Below are 20,302 nucleotides of genomic sequence, written 5' to 3'. Positions count from 1 at the left end.
TTTGTGAAATGTGTTTTAGCATTTGAGAAAAACTGTAATATCTTTACACAATAAAAGCAAAACAACTGCATTTTTATTGATATCACCTGAAACACAATTACTGTAAATACAGTAACATGATTTGTTACAGTACAGTAATGTTTTCAAAAATCTATCTATTGCACACAACAGTACTCTTGAAAACATGATCAGGGTGTGAAGTTCTTTTACAGTATTTTCTTCATTCACACCACACACACACACCACAGTCACTGTGCGCATTAGCAACAAGTGTCTTCGATTTTGAGTCGTTGTGTGTAATAAATGACGCCAGGTGTGTTCATTGTGTTCAGTTATTGCTGACTGTGGCAAGCATTTTGCATCACATGAGCTTTCATTTGCGAATATGTTTTGCAACATGTGTTTTAGCAAGGAAAAATGTGCTTAGATTTATGAGAACGGAGGATTGTGTTTTGTGAATTGTGTCTTCATGTGAAATGTGTTTATGGTATTGGAAAATTGTGGCTAGATTTGGTAAATGTGTTTAGACAACTGGTCATTTGGTTTAGAGGATTGGCTTTTGTGTTTTAGCATTTGAGAAAAACTGTAATATATAATATATAATATATAATAAAAACGGGTGGGTAACGGGAGTAAGAATCATGTGATAGTAGTTCTTTCACTCGGAATTTACAATATGTACACAGTCTTGTTTTTTTTGTTTTTCTGGTAGTTTTTTAGAAGTACGACACCATACTTGAGAAGTTCAGGGTGTATTTCTCACTGATTGCTCACCACAGAAAAACATTGTGTATGAAAGGTATGTGTTCAGGTCATGCATGCAACGGTTCGACAAAACTTTTGATTGCTTTGTGGCCGATTTGAAGCATACATGACAGTGCCAAGGTATCTGTAGTCAAAAATAAGATAAAAAAAAAAAAAAACACAGGCCTACTCCACAAAAGAAAAACTCCTGCATTGTGGTAGCAGACGTGAGCCCTGGCAGTGCCCTGCCTATGGCAAAAGATGTTCCAATTGCAATGGTGTCATGTGACAATGTAAAAGATGGATGTCAAAGAGGATAATGTTAGGCACTTAGAAAATTAAGATACATGGATTGTGTCATTGCCAATTAATGGAGCTTTAGTAGCGCTAAGGATTGACACAGGTGCACAAGCAAACTTGATCAGCATGACAGAAATTAAAGCCATGAAAGAAAAGCCTAAAATAATCAAGAAAACTTTGTAACTGAAAAACTACAATGGAAAATACATAGAAAGCAACGGTCAGTGCAGACTGAAAGTAACAGTAAAGGACAAAAGCTACAGTGTACTGTTCTCCGCTGTACCTGTGGGCCGAGAATCACTGCTGCTTGGTGGCGTCTTAAATTGAACCTGGTGAGGAGAGTTTACCACATCAACTGCTCAGAAGCAGTAAAGGCCTAGATACACCGCCCAGACTCAAGCCAACTCCCGACTCCCGACGTTGGCGTCGCCTAGCGTTGGCTGAGATCAACCGACGACAAACTGCGAAACACACCACTGCGACGTCAATTGACCCCGCCCCGGGGGTGGCACCAGGGGCGTAGGGTGGCTAGTCTCGTGAGCAGCACATAAAAAAAGCAAACACATTTCAATTACATGCCCCTTTTCACGTGTCCGATGTCCGCTAGCCAAGAAAGTATCTTGTTGTAGTAGTAGGCTAGTAGTAGCAAAACGCACAAGTGCTAGACTAGCAAACAAAGCAAGCCATTTTTTTTGCAACCAACACTGACAACTAGTAGTAAACAAAACAAACCAAACCAGCCTGTGCTACACTAGCAAACAAAGCAAGCCAAGGAGTAGCCATTTCGAGGTGCAGCAACCAACACCTCCCACACAGTGCGTGTCTGTAGGCCTACACGTCACACACGCAATTAGCACAACCAATCAGAGTACCCCAACGCCCAACACCCCGACGCCGAAGCTAGCCCCGACTGAGCAAGCTCAGAGTCTCCCGACGAGATCCCGACGGGAAAAAAGTCTCCCGACCACCTCCGACCAACTGGGACACACCGGACCAATTTCTTCCCAACCCCATCCAACCCTCCAGGGTTGGTGTATCTTCTGCTTAAAGGGACACTTCATCGATTAGCATTAAGCTTTGTATCTTTAGAAAACCAGTCATGTTTTTGGATGGCCGTGCATCATTCCCTCAGTTTGCCTTGAGATGGGAGAAATACGGATTTCAATGTTGGACTTCCTGCTTTCAATGATGATTTTACATCATTGAAAGCAGGAAGTCCTATTCATGGGTTTCATTGAAATCCGTATTTCTCCCATCTCAAGGCAAACTGAATAATGGTGTGTGACCTCACAAATGCACTCCTGAAAGAATGGTCAAAAAATCCCATAAACACACTCCTAAACCTTGTGGAAAGTATTCTCAGAAGAGTTGAAGCTGTTATAACTGCAAAGAGTGGACCGACGTTATCATAAACCCTATGGCAGGATGGGATGTGACCGAAGTTCATATGTGAGTCAAGGAAGGTGAGCGAATACTTTTGGCTTAAGATAATCGATCCTTTTCTGTCTTTGGTCGGAAGGGGGGAAATCGGGGCAAAATCAGCCCGATTATCTTTATGTGTGTACCCCCCCTATAGACATGCCGTGCCCCACAGACAAAGTGTGCTCAGAATAATGGGAATGATCAATTTTATTGTAAATTTCATATCCAACCTTTCAGTAAAAAACCTCAGCACTGAGAGAACTTGCACCCGTGCTTGCGTATTATTATCCCAACAAGAGACTAAAGATTTCAACAGATGCGTTGAAGGATGGACTTGGATACCAAAGACTGAAGTGAGTGACAATGGTCCTTGTTATAATAGCAGGGAATGGCAACAATTTGCAAGCATGCACAGGCAAATGGCAAAGCTGAAAAGGGAGTGCATATCATCAAGCAGCTCCTCAAAAAGGCCACAAACAGCAGGTCGGATCCTTATTTAGCTCAACTAAGCTAAATAAGAACAGCCCCGCTTGAATGTGGTTTATCTCCAGCAGAACTGTTGATGAATCACAAGTTACGCACAACCTTACCTTGCTACACAGACATCAAGGAGAATGCAGAGACACAGACAAAACTGGAGAATATGAAATGGAAACAAAAACAGTGTTATGACAAGTCAATGAGAACACTCAGACCACTTGCCAAAGACGATGTGGTGCGTATCCAAGACCAGGATGCGTGGAACCGAAAAGCTATGTTCTCCAGGAGGTCGGACCGAGATCATGAAGTAAGGACTGAAGAGGGTCACATGGTCTGAAAGAACCGTCGCAACCTCCTTATAACCAAAGAGACTTTCAGAGAAACAGAATGTGAAGATGAGTATGCTTCTGTGTCACATGCTGAAACAGTCCCTGACATGAAATCAGATGGACGTGTGAATGTGGACACAAGTGATGGTCACTCAGGATCACTTGTCTTCAGGAGATCTAAGCATCAAGCCAAAAGACCAGTCAGACTTGATCTGTGAATCAATGGACTGAATATGTGATGTTCTAATTTTTTCAGCAGCGATCACATTAATATTTACGGTAAATACTCAATGAAAATTACTATAAACTGCATTGCCACATACATATATTACTCAATGAAAATGCATTTTTATGCACACGACCATAAGTCATGTAGAAAAGTCTTATGATAACACCTGAGATATTCATTCATTTCCCCATTGAGAGGAACTATTGAACGACCATGACATACCGGATGTGCTGCCATTTTTTGGACACGGGAGTGAATGGTTGTGTCGCAACTTTGAGATATCGATGGCTTTGCTACAGGCTAGGTGGTGATGATGTTCGTTCTAACATTAAAAGTTTGAGCACAAACTCATTGTGAATTAAACAAGGTGTCATCATTAAGACACGAATAACACACTGATTAGTTATAGCGTCCGTTATGTGTGGGAGGGGACAAAGGGGGTCGCTAGAGGGGGACCTTTCTCTTACCCAGGAGGTTTGTCGCAATATGATAAGCCTACCACACTGACTACTAGTGAGAAACGGTAGCGTACTGTTGAAATATTATAAATGATGAAAACAATTTCAGGACTTCTCCTTTGTAATTCTTCATATTTTACGGTCTTTGATGATGGTGTTGGTGTGGATGCAATTCATGCAATTGGTGTTGATGCAATTCAATTCAATTGGATGATTAAAGTAAGCTGCTAGCCTATGTTATTATTTATTCAATGCAGATAGGCCCACAAAGATTAGACATTGGCATAGATTCATCAATCTGCTTAGCTTTCTCATTCCTTTTCTAAAACATCACTGACTTCATCAGTAAGACTGTGCAGATCCACATCCACCCTCTCAAGCCTCTCCCTGACTGACCCAAACAGCAGTCTAATAAGGCTCTTGATGTTCTGATTTCCTGTGCTCCTCTCTACCAAAATGAAGCGCTCTCTAGAACCGATAGTAACCCTGCGTAATATGGACCATATTATATTTTATTCACTAATACGTCTCAAGTCAATTATTCAAGTGTATCTTCTGGAAGATATGCAAGACCAGGTCTTTATCAAGGCATTCACAACTGTATTTCTGTCTATCATGTGACATGGACAGATGCATCTGCAAATGTGATAAAGAAACTATTACTGTACATTGCAAACACACAGAAGGAAAATGTCTGTGGTTGAGCTGATCATTTTGCAAGTCAATCCTCTGTCTTGCTAGAGAGGAAGCTGTATATGCAATCATGCCCTTTCTGTTGCCGTCGATCATATGTCACATCATACATTGTGTGAGATCACAATACCCACAGTTCACAGTGTCATGTGAAAGGAAGTGAGAATTGACTCATGCATTTCCAACAACATATCAAAATGACCACTAGAGCTGGAGTTGAAAAGAAGGGCAATGCAGTGTTATGTCACTGACATTTGGAGAGCTCAAACAGTAGCAGTCTCATGTAAAAAGTTAAACATTTAATATAAATACACATGTATGCAAATATGTCTGACACTTCCTCCTACAGAATAGATGCCACCACAAATGACTCATGGCTCAGTGTGCGCCTAAAGCATCTGTGTTGTTAAACACACTACAGTATATTTATGTTTCAAGTGTGTGTACATGCTGAAAGCCTACTTGGTGGTAAGTTGTAAAGTGTAACAGTGCATCTGTGCAGGTGCGTATCATCGTATTGTGCTGGATTGGAAACAGGATGTATATGTGGTAAACCGGGTTCAGAGACCATGCTTCTTTGAGCTTCCTGTTCACATAACAGGGCTGTTGCTCATAAAGTTCAAACAACATTTTATCTTAAATTTAAAATAGGACATGAGTTTTACAGCAAGGTTGGTTGCCTAATGTTAGATCTATTAACATAGATACTCAATAATTTCCACTGAAATGGGTTATTTACCAAGGTTGAACACTACTGGTTCTGTAGGTATTTATAGGCATGAAAAGACCTTTGCTTTGTACTGGAAATAAGAATGCACACTCAGGAAATGACCGGTCATGTCATTTTTCTTGCCCACCTGACAAAAGTCATCCCCTTAATTTGAGTTAACATTTATTAGTAAGATATGTATTTTAAACGTGGCATAAGTTGTGCGAGATGGATGGTATTTTTGGGATTTTTCATACCAACATTTGGTAAGTCATCAAAAGTAAAATTATTCTACAATTAATTGAACTGTGGGCTACTGGTGCGCTACTCTATTCGAACTCCATTACAAACACATTTTTGTAGAATAGTCATTGAAACCTGAGAATTATACATTACAGTCAGTAGCCATATGTGGAAAGCTTTTCAAGTTAACAGTTTATCTTATCCGTATTGAAGGTTTTATTTTATCATATTGTAAACTGAGCCCTAAGTTTCTAAATCAACGTAACAAAGAAATCTAAAAACATAATAATGTCATGTCATGACATTATTAATGTCATAATGTCAGCAAGTCATCATATTTATTCTATGTAGCTACATAATATCATACAGTGAAAATCACATTGAAATCAGCGTCTTAAGTTTCTCAGTCAAAGTATCAAAGAAATCTAAATACAACATGTCAGCAAGTCATTATATTTATATACATAAAATCATACACCGAAATTTAAACGTGTCAATTTGTTCATTCAGCTCTCATTGTGTTCACATTAGAATTCATTATGATTCACTTTAATGAGCTCATCTAAAGTAATCAGAGACTTAGTAGTACATCACAGTACCACATACATTTGGATTAGTTGGCTATATCTTCTAACAGGGAAATGAGCCTGTGATTTTGTTTCCCAAAACAGTTCAAAAACAAAAGGGCTTGAACCAGTTTATGGTAGTCATTCCACTGCCTATAACACCAGCAAATGTTTGTTAAGAAGAATGTTGCTTGTCAATGTTCCTTTTAATTCTGTCTTTGTGACTAAATGTGCCTATAATGTCTACTGAAATAACACTATGCAGGAATTTATCGCTTTTTGTAATCAGTTTCGGCATCATCTTCCAAAATAAACTGATGGTATATGGCCAGACCATAGACTGTAACAAATAGATGAACACATCTATTGTTCTCTATTGCACCATGGTTATGAGCTATGTTGTTATGTGGTCTAGGACAGACCACTCTGCTAAAAGATAAGAAAAGCTTTCATAAATCAACAACTCCATCACCAAAAGTCATCAGTTAACAATGGCATGGTGTGCTTTTACGATTATTCTGATGTTGATGATGCTGGGCACCAGAGGTGTGGACTCGAGTCATGTGACTTGGACTCGAGTCAGACTCGAGTCATGAATTTGATGACTTTAGACTCGACTTGACAAAATATAAAAAGACTTGCAACTCGACTTGGACTTTAACATCAATGACTCGGACTTTCACTTGGACTTGCGCCTATTGACTTGTAAAGACTTGCTACTTCCCATAAAAAAACGAAAGACAAAAAGATAAAATGTAGACACGGACTGATCTATCTATATTTATGTGTGCGCGCCTGTGCGTGAGACAATGCGCGTAGCCTATTCGGCACAAAATCCAATCAAATCACTTACTGTAGCCTAGATTGTTTTGATTCGACAGCGGCCAACCACGCGGAACAAGCTAGACATCACGCAGGGCCAGACAACGGACGTGAATGCGCCAGCAAAATGATAGGCTACATAAGATTATTTCGTTAATTCGTTTGCCTACAAAAATTACGTGGAGACCAACAAGAAACGAATGACTGAGTAGAACTTGTTAAATTCCTCCCAGCTTCATCCTAGCCTGCTTTTGACATATGCCTGGTAGGCTACTATGAAACCAAACTGGTAGCCTACCCTACTGATTCTGTTGTCTAATTGATGGATTTAACCACGATTAGGATTAGGCTTTTAAAAGGTGGAACATTTTCACCTCAAATGTGCGCTGTATCATATAGTCTTTTTGTGTACACTCATATTAAATCCATTCCACTAACATTATCAAGAGGAGAATAGGCTAGCCTACCATAACGTTTTATTTTGAGCACTGGTTGTTACTCATTGGATACATCAAACTCCATGTCATGGTAGAGTAAGTTAAGCACCCACCCAATTAAACATGACCAAGGAAAAAGGGGCAACAATGCCATGCCACGGTAACCTACCTAAATCATAGAAGTTAACATTGCAAGATATTTTCTATGACATCAGAAATATTTTCTTTACCTTGTCAGTTTTTTGAACATTCATTTTATTTAATGAAAACATATGTCCTTGAACTATGTGTGACTATTTTTCTAACCGAATGAAACCTAATTATGTTCACGTACTTCTTAAAGTGACAGGCACTCAATTAGACCTACACACCACCCTGTAATATCATTAAAGACAAGTGTAATCAATATGAAGTATTCAAATTACTGAATATTTTTAGCTATAAGTAATTATGCAGATCCTAAAATACTATAAATTGTTCACAAAATATGTCAAGTTTATAAATTCAAAATATGAAATAGACACAAGACACACCATTTTCTGTGTGTGTGGACTGGAGGTTTGAGCAGAGACTAGGATTGCCACTGCTGTGAGTTATCTGTATCCCCCTTATGGCAATACGGTTTTGCCTACATTTTTGTAATGTAATAAACATGGTCACACGTTATAAAACTATTTCAGCTTGTGTAGGCCTATGGTTTCTTAACAAATTGAACACATATTTTAACACATAGGGCCTATATTTCATTGAGAATGTGCTAGAGATTCCATTTGACATTTCTGCTAGACAGATTTGCATCTCAATCTCTCCAGCACACACAAATTCAATTGACAAAATACCTGTTTCACTCGATTTTTAAAAAGACTCGAAAGGACTCGAAAGTCAGACCGTAGGACTTGGGACTTGACTTGAGACTTGTTGGCCTTTGACTTGGACTTGACTCGGGACTTGCCTGTCTTGACTCGGGACTTGACTCGGGACTTGAGGGCAATGAATTGAGACTAAAGGCCTATTCGGACGGGATTAGTTTTATGGGGTGACATCAGGTAAAGTAATAATTACCAGGTAATGTAGTCCCGTCCGGACGCGCCATGTCAGTAAACATAACGGAGTATGTCGGTGACATTTACAGACACTTTTACCTTCCGTAAAACGGTCCGGAGAAATTACCTTAGGTAATATTAATCCCGTGCGAACGCGACCCTCTGTAAAGATGTCTGTAATATTTCGTCACATCCTGATTGGAAAACAATTCCACCATAGTCTGAATGAAAACATGACATGCTGTGTAGCTCCTAATAGGACGTTAGCTAGTTTGCCTATTAGCTTGATATTGTTAGCCATTTCAAACTACTTATGGCATAATATAAAGCTAACGTTTGCTAGTTTAACCAACTTGTGTAGTCTTTCAAATCTGAATGCCGCACGTACCTGACGCAAAACATCACGTGCACGGCGACGAAGATGTGACGGCAGAACGTAAACATATAGTTACTCCTCCCATGTCAGGTAAAATGACAGAGATGTCTAGTCCCGTCCGAATTGGACATTTATATTACAGAGGTCATATGATAAACCTACGTCCCCCCATAAAACTAATCCCGTCCGAATAGGCCTTAACTTGTGACTTGCCAAACAATGACTTTGTCCCACCTCTGCTGGGCACCATAAAGCTTTATGGGTGCTGTTAGTCTACAACCAACGGAAATGTCCATGCTCCTATACCCACGACAACAATGTTAACGCATCAGCAGTGCCAGAGACTCATTATCTGTATCGTAAGTCGGGGTAACATCAAAATGAGTTTTAAGCAGTGATTTTAAGATAAAAGTACTACATTATGTTCCTTTAAGACTAAATCAAATCAACAGTGGAGGAAGTTATTGTATAAAGTCTAGTCCCAAGTCACAAAAGGTGAAGTTACAATCAACTGCTTACAATTACGCACATGGACACTCTCGACAAATAGATAATATCTGCTCAGATAAAAATCTTGTTTCACACAATGTTTTACTGATTGGAGATGAGCTTATTTTGTGTCTATATTCAAGTGTGGATTTATTTAGGGTTCTACTGTACCTCACCTGTCCTGCATGTTATCATACCTTTACTATAAACCACTGTACAATTGACTCCTACTTGACTCCAGTTCATCTCATGCAATATGTCTGCACATAAATGATGTAACTGTTCTTATTTGTCCCCAGAACACAAGCTGTGCAGTGGTGAATGCGGTAACATGACAATGGTCAAAGGTCTCTTGGACTCAACCGTGATCCTCCCATGCAGTTTTAACCACAGCGTGAATAAGACTGTGCTGTGGAGAAAAGACGAGGACAGCATCATCCGTATCAGTAGCGCAACCAGTGTCGATTTCCTGGACCATAAGATGGGCAGAGTGATTGTTTTCCCAAATTTGTATCAGAGAGGAAATTTTTCACTCCGCATTGACCGGTTCCAGGATCTAGATGTGGGTGTGTATTGCTGTGTGCAAGGAAACCAGTGCAGGAGAGTGGAAGTCAAGCAAGGGCAGTCAAAAGCAGCGAAGCCCAATGAGCCGGGTAACTGCATTCCTACATTAAGCAATGCACAACACAATGTAGGCCTTCTGTACATGCTGCTAAGACGAAAATAAATAAGGCTAGCAGATCTAAGGATTTTAAAACTTAAGAATGTTAAAACATGTCGACATGAAAAGTATAATAATGAAAACACTTATACTTATCATAATATACCATCAATCTGGGGTAAGGGGATAGGTTCAACTTGGCTAACTAAATTAATGTTTTTTTAATGATAGAAACGACAGTAACGACAGTAAAAGATCTTCCTATTGGAATCTACATCATTATTGCAGCAACTGTTATCTTGATTGCTCTTGTCATCGCATGTGGCTACATGCTCAAAAACAAATGTGAGTTACAGTATGAGAATCTTGACTGCTATTCATATAATCATTACTAATACAAAGACAAAGTGCATGTTTCTCTGCTTTAAGAATATTTTGCACATTATATTGGCCTAAAATACATTGCTTTTCAGGGATTTTTGTTAATAGGGTTGAATACCACGTCAATCATAATAATAAAGGTAATTTTAATACTCGTCCCTCCATGATTTATGAAACCAAGATCAGACAGTGTGTCACAATTTGATAACATATTTTAGTTTGAATGATTTATTCAGTGATATTATGTAATCTATTCTGATCAAAGTCACCATCACAGCCAGCACCGAGGCCAGCGCCCCACCCCATCCTCATGACCAGCAAGTCACTCCAAACGACGCCCCTCAGGACAGAGGTATAATGGGTCTTGTGTGGAATGACTGAAGTCTCAGTTAGTTATTTTCAAGTTAGTTCCAAGTTATTTTATACCTGGAATACAACAGCCTAGCCCCAAGACAAGAAGGAAAAAGACTATACAAAATGATCAAACCAGACCATGCTTACAGCAATACTATTTCTTTCTATAGGAGACTCTAATGAGAGCAGTGTGCGTGAGCTCACTTGGAATGAAGCAGTTATGCAGAACAAATCTCACCAGGTGGTTGGTGATGTCCTCATTCCCCATCGAGGATTCTCATATTTTAACAATGACCTACAGAGAGGTGGAGTAAGAGGTAATGGCTTGATTCTACAGCATAGACAACCAGAAACCAAAATAAACTCTGTTGATATAGAATTAAATTGTTGTTCTTTTCTCTTCTTTCTTGCAGTTCACAGACCAGACAGTGTGGTGTATGGTATGCTTATAATTTCTCATTTCTTTGAATTAATATAGCACTTTAAAAGTATATTAGTTGTATAATGAAAATTAGAGAACAACCTTAACAGTTGTTGCTGTTTTTAGCGAGGAACTTCATTTTGTTGTTACATGGTCTTTTGTGAGGCAAACTGCCCATCAACAATCCAAAGATCCCAATTACAGTCTTGAGACCATGGGGGCTCTCACATGTTTACACATATAACACACATGCTTCCTCAACATTCAGAAAATGATGAACATGACCCTGAACATAAGCGAGTGGAGACATCTCTTAACACTAATTTTCAAAAAGGTATTCTAATTGTTTCTGTTTCTATTTTAGCTATTGAAATACAAGTCTTGGGAACATTGCTCTTTACTGCAAAATACTTTATATTCACAAACAGATACCCGCAGTTCACCTCGGAATCGGATTCCACCTGTTGCCCAACCAAACTATGGTAACTGAATATCTATCCAACTTAAACTTAATTTAAATATTTCAAATGAACTGGAATAGTGATATGTTTCTATGATTTGCAACAGCAAACCAGTCAGAAATTAATAAAGCTGAGAAACCAGTTAAAGAGGCTCAGAGACAAGGCCGAAGTAAGTAGGCTACCTCAAGAATTTCACCTGTCATGTCATTAGAAAAAACATGCCATCATCAAAATATAGCATAATTTATATGAATCTGTATTGCTGTTGTTTGTCGTCCCCCCCCCCCCCCCCCCCCCCCCTCCTTTTTGACAGGATCTGAGATTCGAAATCCCATCTATGGCAACAGTACTGAGTGTCTGATGCAGGATGAATGACACTTATTTTGCTTTTTCCAAAATGTAAAAATGTATCAATATGAGCTACAATAAATGTATTAATTAACTCCTGTGTGTATAGTGTAATTGATGGACACTGAACTTTCCTATTGCTACGATTTGCAAAACCAAGTTGAGGAGCTCCACAGCTAGCCTAGCTGCTAGCCAATTGTGCACGGAGGTGGTTTCAGGCAGTGGGTGGCGCCAGAGATTTGTTTCTGCAGGTGGCTTTTTATCGAGGATGCTATTAAATGATTGTCATGTGCACTCCAGTTATACACTCAAATGCTAATGAATACCCATGTTACATTCATATACTAATGAATACCCATATTGCATTCAAATGCTGCAACCAGAACTCACTAGCACAGTAACGTAGCTGCTAGCATTGTATCCTAGCCACAATATACAAGAAAAGTGCTTATTCTCAAAATTACTCAGTCTTAAAGTCTTCAATAACTAAGGTCATGAAATAGGCTAACTCAATAAAACGAACTTTCTAACCAAGATATTTCATATTTTACTGCCTCATGAAAATAACGTGACTTACCTGGTTGATGGCATAGCACAAGAAAAAAAATATGTTCTACGTTAAAGACCAAAAGACGCATCAACCCTACGGTGTATCAGAGGGAACATACAGAGTTAAACTTACGAAAACTAAATCATAAATGGTCCTGCAGAGACACCTAGTGGCGCTAAAAAATACACTGCCTTACATATGCGGCTGTTTTCACGGAAGATCCACGTCAGCGACATTTTAGAGGATCAAATAATGCACGAATCTCACCGAATGCTACTTTTCATTTTTATCTTTCATACTCTACCTGACGAAAAACATTGTGTCAGATTTTCAACAAAGGTAAGCCAGCTGACAAAGGAACAACTTGTATTTGTAACAACAAAACAATTTCGAGCGCCAGGCCTTCTTCCTCAACTTTAACTTACTTTCTTCTTCAGGGTGCAAACTTAGTGGAACTTAATCAAAATGGAGAGGACCCAATTTCAAGCAGCCTTGGCCTACTTGCACTTAATGGAATGCAACAAGTCTTGCTCAAAGGTTAATTCCAGTTTCACACTATCAAATGAGCCTGCCTACCTTGCGGCTAAAAAGTCTGTGGAACTCATTTATGCATTGTTTGATGTTTAGATAAACTGCCTGGCTACTGTGACAACAGGGGATTTCACATCATCATTCAAAATAATGTCACAGTTCCTCCACTGGCCTTAGACTCAGTCCATATTGCCTACAACAGAAGCTCCACTTGCAAGCCGAAGTTCAAGAACAGTCAGTGGGTGATGTTTCAGTTCCCACTGACAGACTGCGGTTCAAAGTTCAAGGTCTGATGTAGTATGAGGTCTTCCATTTCATTTTGTTCAAATTTCTCCCTTAAACCTGATTTTCCCTGTTGAAGCTTTTTAGAGGGCACATTTCCTACTGGGTTACTATAATTGGAGGAAAAGCTTTTCATCTTAAGCTTGGGTCAATATTCCGTGATCCTCAGTTCAAGTAAGCATTCGTTGTTAAGAAACTGTGTTTGTTTCTATGGTTTAAGTTTCATACTGAAACATTGAATTGACTGATGAGTGTTTCCCCAGACTCACTGTACAGTGCACTTACATGCTCCATGGTGCAGTCACACTAAGAACTGAAGTCCAGAAAGCCATATCTGCCCAATACTTCTCTGTGAAAGATGAGGGGTTGCTCCGTATCAAAATGAGATTTGCTAAAGGTATAGTAGAAAGACATGGGCCTAGGGATTGCATCCAAAAAATGAGGATGTCCGCTGATCCTTCAATGTTTTTCAGATGCATCTTATAGCTCCTTTCACAAGGATAGTGATTCATCAAAATATGTGTTGGGAGATCCTGTTTTTGCTGAAGTACTCCTTCTCAAACGGGAAGATAGGGAACTCGTTCTATACTTAAAAGACTGTTGGGCAACACCATCAGAAGATCCCCGAGACATGCATAGATGGAATCTACTCATTGATGGGTACTGCTATTACTCAAACCCCTGCCGCAATGTTCATAATTGTACCACCGAAACAAAGCTTCATTCTCAGCTCTTCACTTTTGTTCCCACGGCAGGTGTCCCTTTCGTGGAGACAGCCACCACACTGAAGTCATCAGTGTCGCCCATGGGGACAGAGTGAAGTTTCCACAGCACCACAAGCGGTTCATGATCCGCATGTTTTCCTTTGTGAAATCCCAAGTGTCTCAAGCCTTAGTATGTGTCTGTCCACCACATCGCCCTCAAAATGTTTCTCTCTTTTAATAACTTAGCCTGCATCAGGTGCCCAGTGGGGGTATTAAGTCTTGCATCATACAATTAGTGGTCGCTAAATTAAGTTAAATGAAAGGAAATAACAGGATGTCTTTCTCTCTGAGCTAAGGAAACTGTTCACTGCAGGTTTACATTCACTGTAATGCTGAGGTCTGCAAAGGAGTTGAGTGCTCTGTGACTTCCTGTAACCAGGGTATGTGTTCTTATTCACTGCATAAGAAGATATTGCAAGGCACTGCAGATATAAAGTAGGCCAGTAAACAGTAGGCCTATAGTCCATTCAATGCCATGCATTTTAACATGGCATATTCACATTGAGTATTGTTTGTTTTTCTTCTAGAGCCGAGGCACCTAAAGCCAAACCAAGATGAAGAAAATGGAGATGAAGCTTTTCAAAATGCTTTAGTTTCTAAAGGCCCCCTTTTACTGGAAATATAGCCTAAAATACAAAGAAGTTGTCATACTGTATGTCTTTTCTCATGTTGTGCATATTTTTTGAGCTATGTAACTTGTAAGCATGAAAAAGGCACGCCAGTTACAATATCAGTTGGCCTAATCTGTGTTCTCAATAAACATGGTTTACCAGTGATGTATGACACTACGTACTCCAATCCACTTGGTGGCGGTAAGGAGAAGTATGACAGATTTGTCACGCGGATGAAGTACAGTGTGGAAGAGTCAAGCAAACAAGCTACAGATGTTAAACATTTGTTTGTGTTATCGTCTGTGTGTGCACACGGAGTAGACATTTGACATTTACCTGTCAGCTGTTTAGGGTTTATAGCTGCGTAATAGGCTGTGGTATAAGTTATGGTATCATGGTGAATTTTCATCCGCTGGTGAATTTACTTATTCATTTGCTCAGTCAACGTCTTTAACTAGCATAGGTAGCGCAAAAGCCTTTCTAACCCTGTATGTTGTAGGTGTCTGTGGCCATGTCTACCCAAGTATTCTATTCTTCGGAAGCTTGTAAACTTCCCATTTATCAGTTCAAGAAAGAGCTCATCCAGGCGGTGAAAGACAACACCTTTCTGGTTGTCACTGGGGAGACTGGTAGTGGAAAAACAACACAGCTGCCTCAGTACCTCTACGAAGCAGGTAACTCATTTGACTTTCTCACAATCATATTGTCTATGTACAAATATTGAGCAGGCTATTGTCTGCCTCTGTAGGTCTATGTAAGGATGGTAAAATTGGCGTAACGCAGCCTCGGAGGGTGGCAGCCATCACTGTGGCGCAGAGGGTCTCCCAGGAGATGGGCTTGAGACTTGGGGAAGAAGTTGGTTATCAAGTACGCTTTGATGACTGCACATCCAAGGTAAGACACCTAATACGTGGGTTGATAAGAACATACCTGGTTGATGGAGATGCATTAACTGTGCAGTATGAGCTCATGCTCAAGATCCAAGCCTAGTTTTAAGCAGGGAGCTGGGAGAGTGTGCTAAATGTACTTTTATTTGAATGCTCTCAGAACACCATGATCAAGTACATGACCGATGGGTGCATGCTGAGGGAAATTCTTGCAGATTCAGTCCTCACTCATTACAGTGTCGTCGTTCTTGATGAGGCCCATGAACGGAGTTTAAACACGGTAGGTTGAGTTTGTTTGTTACCATTTCTTGGAAGAGAGAATAACTAGCAACTTTGATTTCACAGAGGATTTCCCTTAACAATACAATGCACTAAGCACAATTCTTTGATTTGTACTGTAATTGAGTGATATTTCTCAGTACATTGAGATTTTTGTTCATTTCTTTTTACAAAACAAATTCTAACCATAGATGTAGTAGAATAGAGGTACTGATATTTATTTTCTTAATTTACCTGTAGCTTATTTGTGATTACACTACATTATATTACATATTTACACATCTTGCTTATATTTGCAGGACATCTTGATTGGGCTTTTGAAAAAGACTATGTCCAAAAAGGCCTCACATGGCCGGAGAGTGCATCTGAAAGTGGTCGTCATGTCTGCAACCTTGGAAACAGAGAAACTCTCGGCTTTCTTGGGACACTGCCCAGTGTTCACCATCCCTGGTCGAACATTTCCTGTTACTGAGAAGTTCCTCAACTTGATTGGTCCAAAGGACACAGAGCGTTCAGCTTATGTTAAAGAGGTGGGTTGTAGATGGGTTTTCTGTCAGCTATTTGGTTCATAAAATAAATTTCTTTATTCGTTGGTTTGTCTGAACTTCACAGAATTGCCTGTGTACTGGAGAGATAAAGCAATATTGTCAGTATAGATATACGTAATTGAGGCCAAACTTTGTTTATGTTTGTCATCAACCAGGTTGTCAAGGTGGCTCTTGATGTGCACACCAATGAAAGGGCCGGGGATATACTGATATTTCTGACAGGTGAGGATAAACATAGAAGTGTATGTATAAGTGTATATGTCTCTTTTTATATCCAATCTAATACGTTTCTTTTTTACACTCCTGTAAAAAACAACCAGGTCAATCAGAAATCCAGAAAGCTTGTGACCTGTTGTTCCAGAAGGCTGAGGCCATAGACTACCGTTACGATGTGAACGACTCATCTGTTGAGGGCCTTCTTATCCTTCCTCTGTATGGAGCCATGCCAACAGGTAATAAACTGCAGTGTTGTTGAATGTCATATGAACAGCATCTATGTATGAATCACAAACTAATTTTCTGAAAGGTGCACAGAAGACTGAAATGATGCTCTCATGTTTGTTTCATTGTAATTGAGTCTGAATGCAACTGCTTTGTAGATCAGCAAAAGCAGATATTTCAGCCTCCTCCTGAAGGTATCAGGAAATGTGTGGTGGCCACTAATATAGCGGCTACATCTCTGACCATCAACGGAATAAGGTGAGTAACAAAGGTGGCTTTTTCCAACCATGGATTTGCTTTTGCAATAAAAAATAAAATATGGTTCCATAATACTAAAAGAATATGAGATGTTCCACTTGTCTCTCTTTCACAGATATATTGTTGACAGTGGATTTGTGAAACAACTAAACCACAGCCCCAGGGTTGGCATGGACCTACTTGAAGTTGTTCCCATATCAAAGTGAGAGTAACCTCTGGTGGTATTCTTTTTGCACTTCATTAGACTGACGGGCAGTAAAAAGTTGTGTTGAGGATAAAGAAGCATGTACTACCTGATCATGTAGTAGAACCTCTCACCCTTTTTAACTCTGGCTGGTTTGGTTGTTGCACAGGAGTGAGGCCCAGCAGCGAGCAGGCAGGGCAGGGAGAACCTCAGCGGGGAAATGTTTCCGTATCTACAGCAAGGACTACTGGGAGAAGTGCATGCCAGACTACACAGTTCCTGAGATTCAGAGGACTAGTCTCACCGCAGTCATCCTCACACTGAAGTGCCTAGGTGTTCATGATGTCATCAGGTACTGTGGGGTTTGTGTCTATGAACACTGAAGCCCTTATTTAATCAATATTGAGGAGTAATGGAGAGCAAAGAGTGTTTAATTCCCCTGTTCGCTTTTTGTGTTCAAGGTTTCCATATTTGGATCGTCCAGAGGAGAGACTCATACTGACTGCTTTGAAGCAGCTCTATCAATATGATGCAATAGACAGGTACATGTAATTCTTATGTTAAATGGCTTCTGCTTGGTTCTCTGATAACTGAGGTTGACAGGAAAACAGGGATGCAAGACATGTGGGATGTTCTGTTTTGTGTTTGTGCAACAGTGATGCTGTTAATGTTAAATGTATAGCCCGATTGATTGTTCACTGACTGGCAGGAGAGGTCAGGTTACCGGCTTGGGTAAGCTGATGGTAGAGTTCCCCCTCCACCCTGGCCTGACTAGAGCCCTGCTCAAGGCTGCTGCTCTGGACTGCGAGGACATCATGCTGCCTGTGGCTGCTATGTTGTCTGTGGAGAACATCTTCATTCGACCAGGTACAGAGTACAGACTAGACAGTGCATATGTAAAGAGTGCTGTGTTTATGTCCTGACGGATTTGTCAGAGTGTGAAGATGCATGATGATTTTTCACAGGCCAGCCAGAGACACAGAAGGAAGCAGATCAAAAACATCAACAGGTTGCTTTGGAGGCTGGCAGCTATAATGATTTTGCCATGCTCCTGAATGTGTTTGAAAAATGCAAAGCAAGGTGTGTGTGACTTTTGGAGCATTACAAATAGTCTTTTCATGACTTCATTATTGCTTCATCTGAACACAAAAGTAACGCCTCCATCCTTTCTTGGAGCAGTGACAGTCCATCTGCCTGGTGCAGAGATCACTGGATCCACTGGAGGGCTGTGAAATCAGCAATCAGTGTGGAGTCTCAGCTCAGAGAGATCCTACACAGATTAGAGCAGGTACCTACCAGCCAGCTGACTTTGTTTACCATTGAGAAACGATGCAGTGCTTTGGCCTTATTTATTCCCTTATTTGTCTCTTAGCAGGGAGTGGTTAAGAAGGAGAAGTGGGATGGCAACAGGAGTGAGCTCTTCAGAAGATGTCTGTGCCTTGGGTACTTCACCAATGTCGCCAGGAGGTATTTATGGAAGAATATCCTCACCTGTAAATGTCTATTTGTTTATCAGAAGAGGCCACTAATTATTTTTTCTTTCTTTCCAAGGTCTATAGGGAAATCATTCTCCACAATGGATGGGCATGGATCTACTGTACACATTCACCCAGCTTCAGCGGTATGCAAGACCCATCCATGCAATCTGCACACTCGTGTTCAGTCTCATCTTGCCCACCTCTTCTGCTAACCTGACTCTACTCCCTCCACAGCTCTCTGGTCAGGAGTCCCAGCTGGACTGGATCATCTTCCACGATGTGCTAGCCACCTCTCGGATGTTTGTGCGGACAGTGTGCCCAATCCGCTATGAGTGGGTGAAGGACTTGCTGCCTAAGTTGCATGAGGTGGACGTGTATGAGCTGAGCAGTGTTGCACGAGAGGAAGTGACCGACGAGGAGGTTGCGAAGTGGGAATCCAAAGAAGCCTTGAAAAGACAAGCTGGTAAGCAGTTTTATAAGAGCTTATGTGACATGCTTCATTGTGATCCATGTATTTGTCTTGCACTTACAATAAATTCACTTCCATTGTGATGCTGGATTGACATGAGGCCCTGGATGTACTCGCACTGTTTCAGCAGAATCATCTGAAGATGTCTCTAAGAAGCTTGAGAAGAGGAATAACGAAAATTCTATCACAGAAGCCCGTGCACGGTACATGCAACGGAAACAGGAACGTCAACAAGGGAAAAATCTATGAGAATCTAAGAGAGGGACATAAGATCCTCAAGTATATTTTTCTGTTGAATTCCTAGAAATCTTTCAAGGCATCACTGTGAAATGTACATTCAATATTGTGCCATATTTTGTATTACCGGTGATTATATTTTTATACCTATATTGCAGTTCTAGAACACTGACTGTTTGTATAAAGTTGCAAAGATTGCACTGGACACATTTGGCCTTTGGGGTGTGTCTTGGTATAACCTGTATATTACTGTCTGTTGCTTCTCTATTGACTTCAGTTTTGAAGGAAAGCTATGATCAAAAACATGTTTTGTCATTGTGTGTGTTATTTCACTTTTTATTATTATTTATATTGCTAATGCTGAAGACAGAACAGTACTACTTTTTTGTTACAATTTGTGCTGTATCAGTGCGCAATTAGGGTTTTAGCAATTGGTGTTCATCAAGACAGGAACACATCTGCAACTACTTTGTATCTGAGCTGTCCCAACATTTTTTTTTTCCAGAAAGTATGTGTGGTATGTTGCTGGGAATGTTAGTGTTAGCAGGAACCATTGAGTAACAGAGGGTATATGCAACATAGGACTACTTCACTAAATCATGCAGTATTTGTTTTCTCCATCAAGTTGATAACAATGTATGTCATGCTTATACTATAAAATATTGGGTCACAAGGGATAGGGAAGTCGATATGAATCAGGCATTTCACAGTAAGTTCATACCTTAACTGTACAGGAAAGGATACATACAGTAAATATCCATCCAGGCAGGTGACCATAAACAGCCAGAACAAATCGAGTTCCACAGCAGCATCATGC

General features: G+C 40.1%; 3 protein-coding genes across 5 annotated transcripts; all 3 read left to right on the top strand.

Annotated features, from left to right (window-relative positions):
- The first annotated feature begins 5,339 nt into the window (after positions 1-5,339).
- LOC134099621 (uncharacterized) lies at positions 5,340-12,060 on the top strand. The gene is made up of 11 exons (XM_062552560.1): positions 5,340-5,630; positions 9,640-9,993; positions 10,233-10,346; positions 10,475-10,522; positions 10,648-10,734; positions 10,907-11,053; positions 11,150-11,176; positions 11,426-11,491; positions 11,586-11,639; positions 11,725-11,787; positions 11,932-12,060. Exons 1-11 carry the CDS (start codon positions 5,561-5,563, stop codon positions 11,991-11,993), a joined length of 1,092 nt encoding a protein of 363 aa, XP_062408544.1. The 5' UTR covers positions 5,340-5,560; the 3' UTR covers positions 11,994-12,060.
- Positions 12,061-12,711: 651 nt separating this feature from the next.
- Positions 12,712-14,924, top strand: LOC134099756 (zona pellucida sperm-binding protein 4-like). 2 transcript variants are annotated; one of them, XM_062552746.1, is made up of 9 exons: positions 12,712-12,855; positions 12,954-13,053; positions 13,144-13,289; positions 13,409-13,503; positions 13,593-13,726; positions 13,803-13,989; positions 14,085-14,223; positions 14,407-14,473; positions 14,621-14,924. In XM_062552746.1, the coding sequence occupies exons 1-9, from the start codon at positions 12,715-12,717 to the stop codon at positions 14,716-14,718; spliced, it is 1,107 nt and encodes a 368-aa protein (XP_062408730.1). In that variant the 5' UTR covers positions 12,712-12,714; the 3' UTR covers positions 14,719-14,924. The 2 variants fall into 2 exon arrangements, with proteins under 2 accessions (XP_062408730.1, XP_062408728.1); XM_062552744.1 differs by having other exon boundaries at positions 13,144-13,334; positions 14,621-14,921.
- Positions 14,925-14,927: 3 nt separating this feature from the next.
- Positions 14,928-19,862, top strand: dhx40 (DEAH (Asp-Glu-Ala-His) box polypeptide 40). Of its 2 annotated transcripts, none has more exons than XM_062552743.1 (17): positions 14,928-15,378; positions 15,453-15,598; positions 15,752-15,871; positions 16,170-16,400; positions 16,574-16,640; positions 16,739-16,870; positions 17,018-17,117; positions 17,233-17,319; positions 17,471-17,653; positions 17,763-17,843; positions 18,011-18,168; positions 18,267-18,381; positions 18,481-18,589; positions 18,674-18,768; positions 18,853-18,922; positions 19,014-19,242; positions 19,379-19,862. In XM_062552743.1, the coding sequence occupies exons 1-17, from the start codon at positions 15,216-15,218 to the stop codon at positions 19,495-19,497; spliced, it is 2,205 nt and encodes a 734-aa protein (XP_062408727.1). In that variant the 5' UTR covers positions 14,928-15,215; the 3' UTR covers positions 19,498-19,862. The 2 variants fall into 2 exon arrangements, with proteins under 2 accessions (XP_062408727.1, XP_062408726.1); XM_062552742.1 differs by having other exon boundaries at positions 19,376-19,862.
- The last annotated feature ends 440 nt before the right edge of the window (positions 19,863-20,302 follow it).

This window comes from Sardina pilchardus, chromosome 13 (assembly GCF_963854185.1).
Source record: "Sardina pilchardus chromosome 13, fSarPil1.1, whole genome shotgun sequence".
NCBI lineage: Eukaryota > Metazoa > Chordata > Actinopteri > Clupeiformes > Clupeidae > Sardina > Sardina pilchardus.
This window is presented reverse-complemented; position numbering and strand designations above follow the sequence as displayed.

Bases quoted from the DNA above. Each gene is read 5' to 3' on its own strand.
- LOC134099621 (XM_062552560.1), top strand. From the start codon at position 5,561: ATGTATTTTAAACGTGGCATAAGTTGTGCGAGATGGATGGTATTTTTG. The intron at 10,347-10,474 runs GTGAGTTACAGT...ATTGCTTTTCAG, and splicing joins CTACATGCTCAAAAACAAAT to GGATTTTTGTTAATAGGGTT. The intron at 11,054-11,149 runs GTAATGGCTTGA...TCTTTCTTGCAG, and splicing joins ACAGAGAGGTGGAGTAAGAG to TTCACAGACCAGACAGTGTG.
- LOC134099756 (XM_062552744.1), top strand. From the start codon at position 12,715: ATGCGGCTGTTTTCACGGAAGATCCACGTCAGCGACATTTTAGAGGAT. The intron at 13,727-13,802 runs GTATAGTAGAAA...AATGTTTTTCAG, and splicing joins CAAAATGAGATTTGCTAAAG to ATGCATCTTATAGCTCCTTT. The intron at 13,990-14,084 runs GTACTGCTATTA...TTCCCACGGCAG, and splicing joins TGGAATCTACTCATTGATGG to GTGTCCCTTTCGTGGAGACA.
- dhx40 (XM_062552742.1), top strand. From the start codon at position 15,216: ATGTCTACCCAAGTATTCTATTCTTCGGAAGCTTGTAAACTTCCCATT. The intron at 18,590-18,673 runs GTACCTACCAGC...TTTGTCTCTTAG, and splicing joins TCCTACACAGATTAGAGCAG to CAGGGAGTGGTTAAGAAGGA. The intron at 18,923-19,013 runs GTATGCAAGACC...CTCCCTCCACAG, and splicing joins ACATTCACCCAGCTTCAGCG to CTCTCTGGTCAGGAGTCCCA.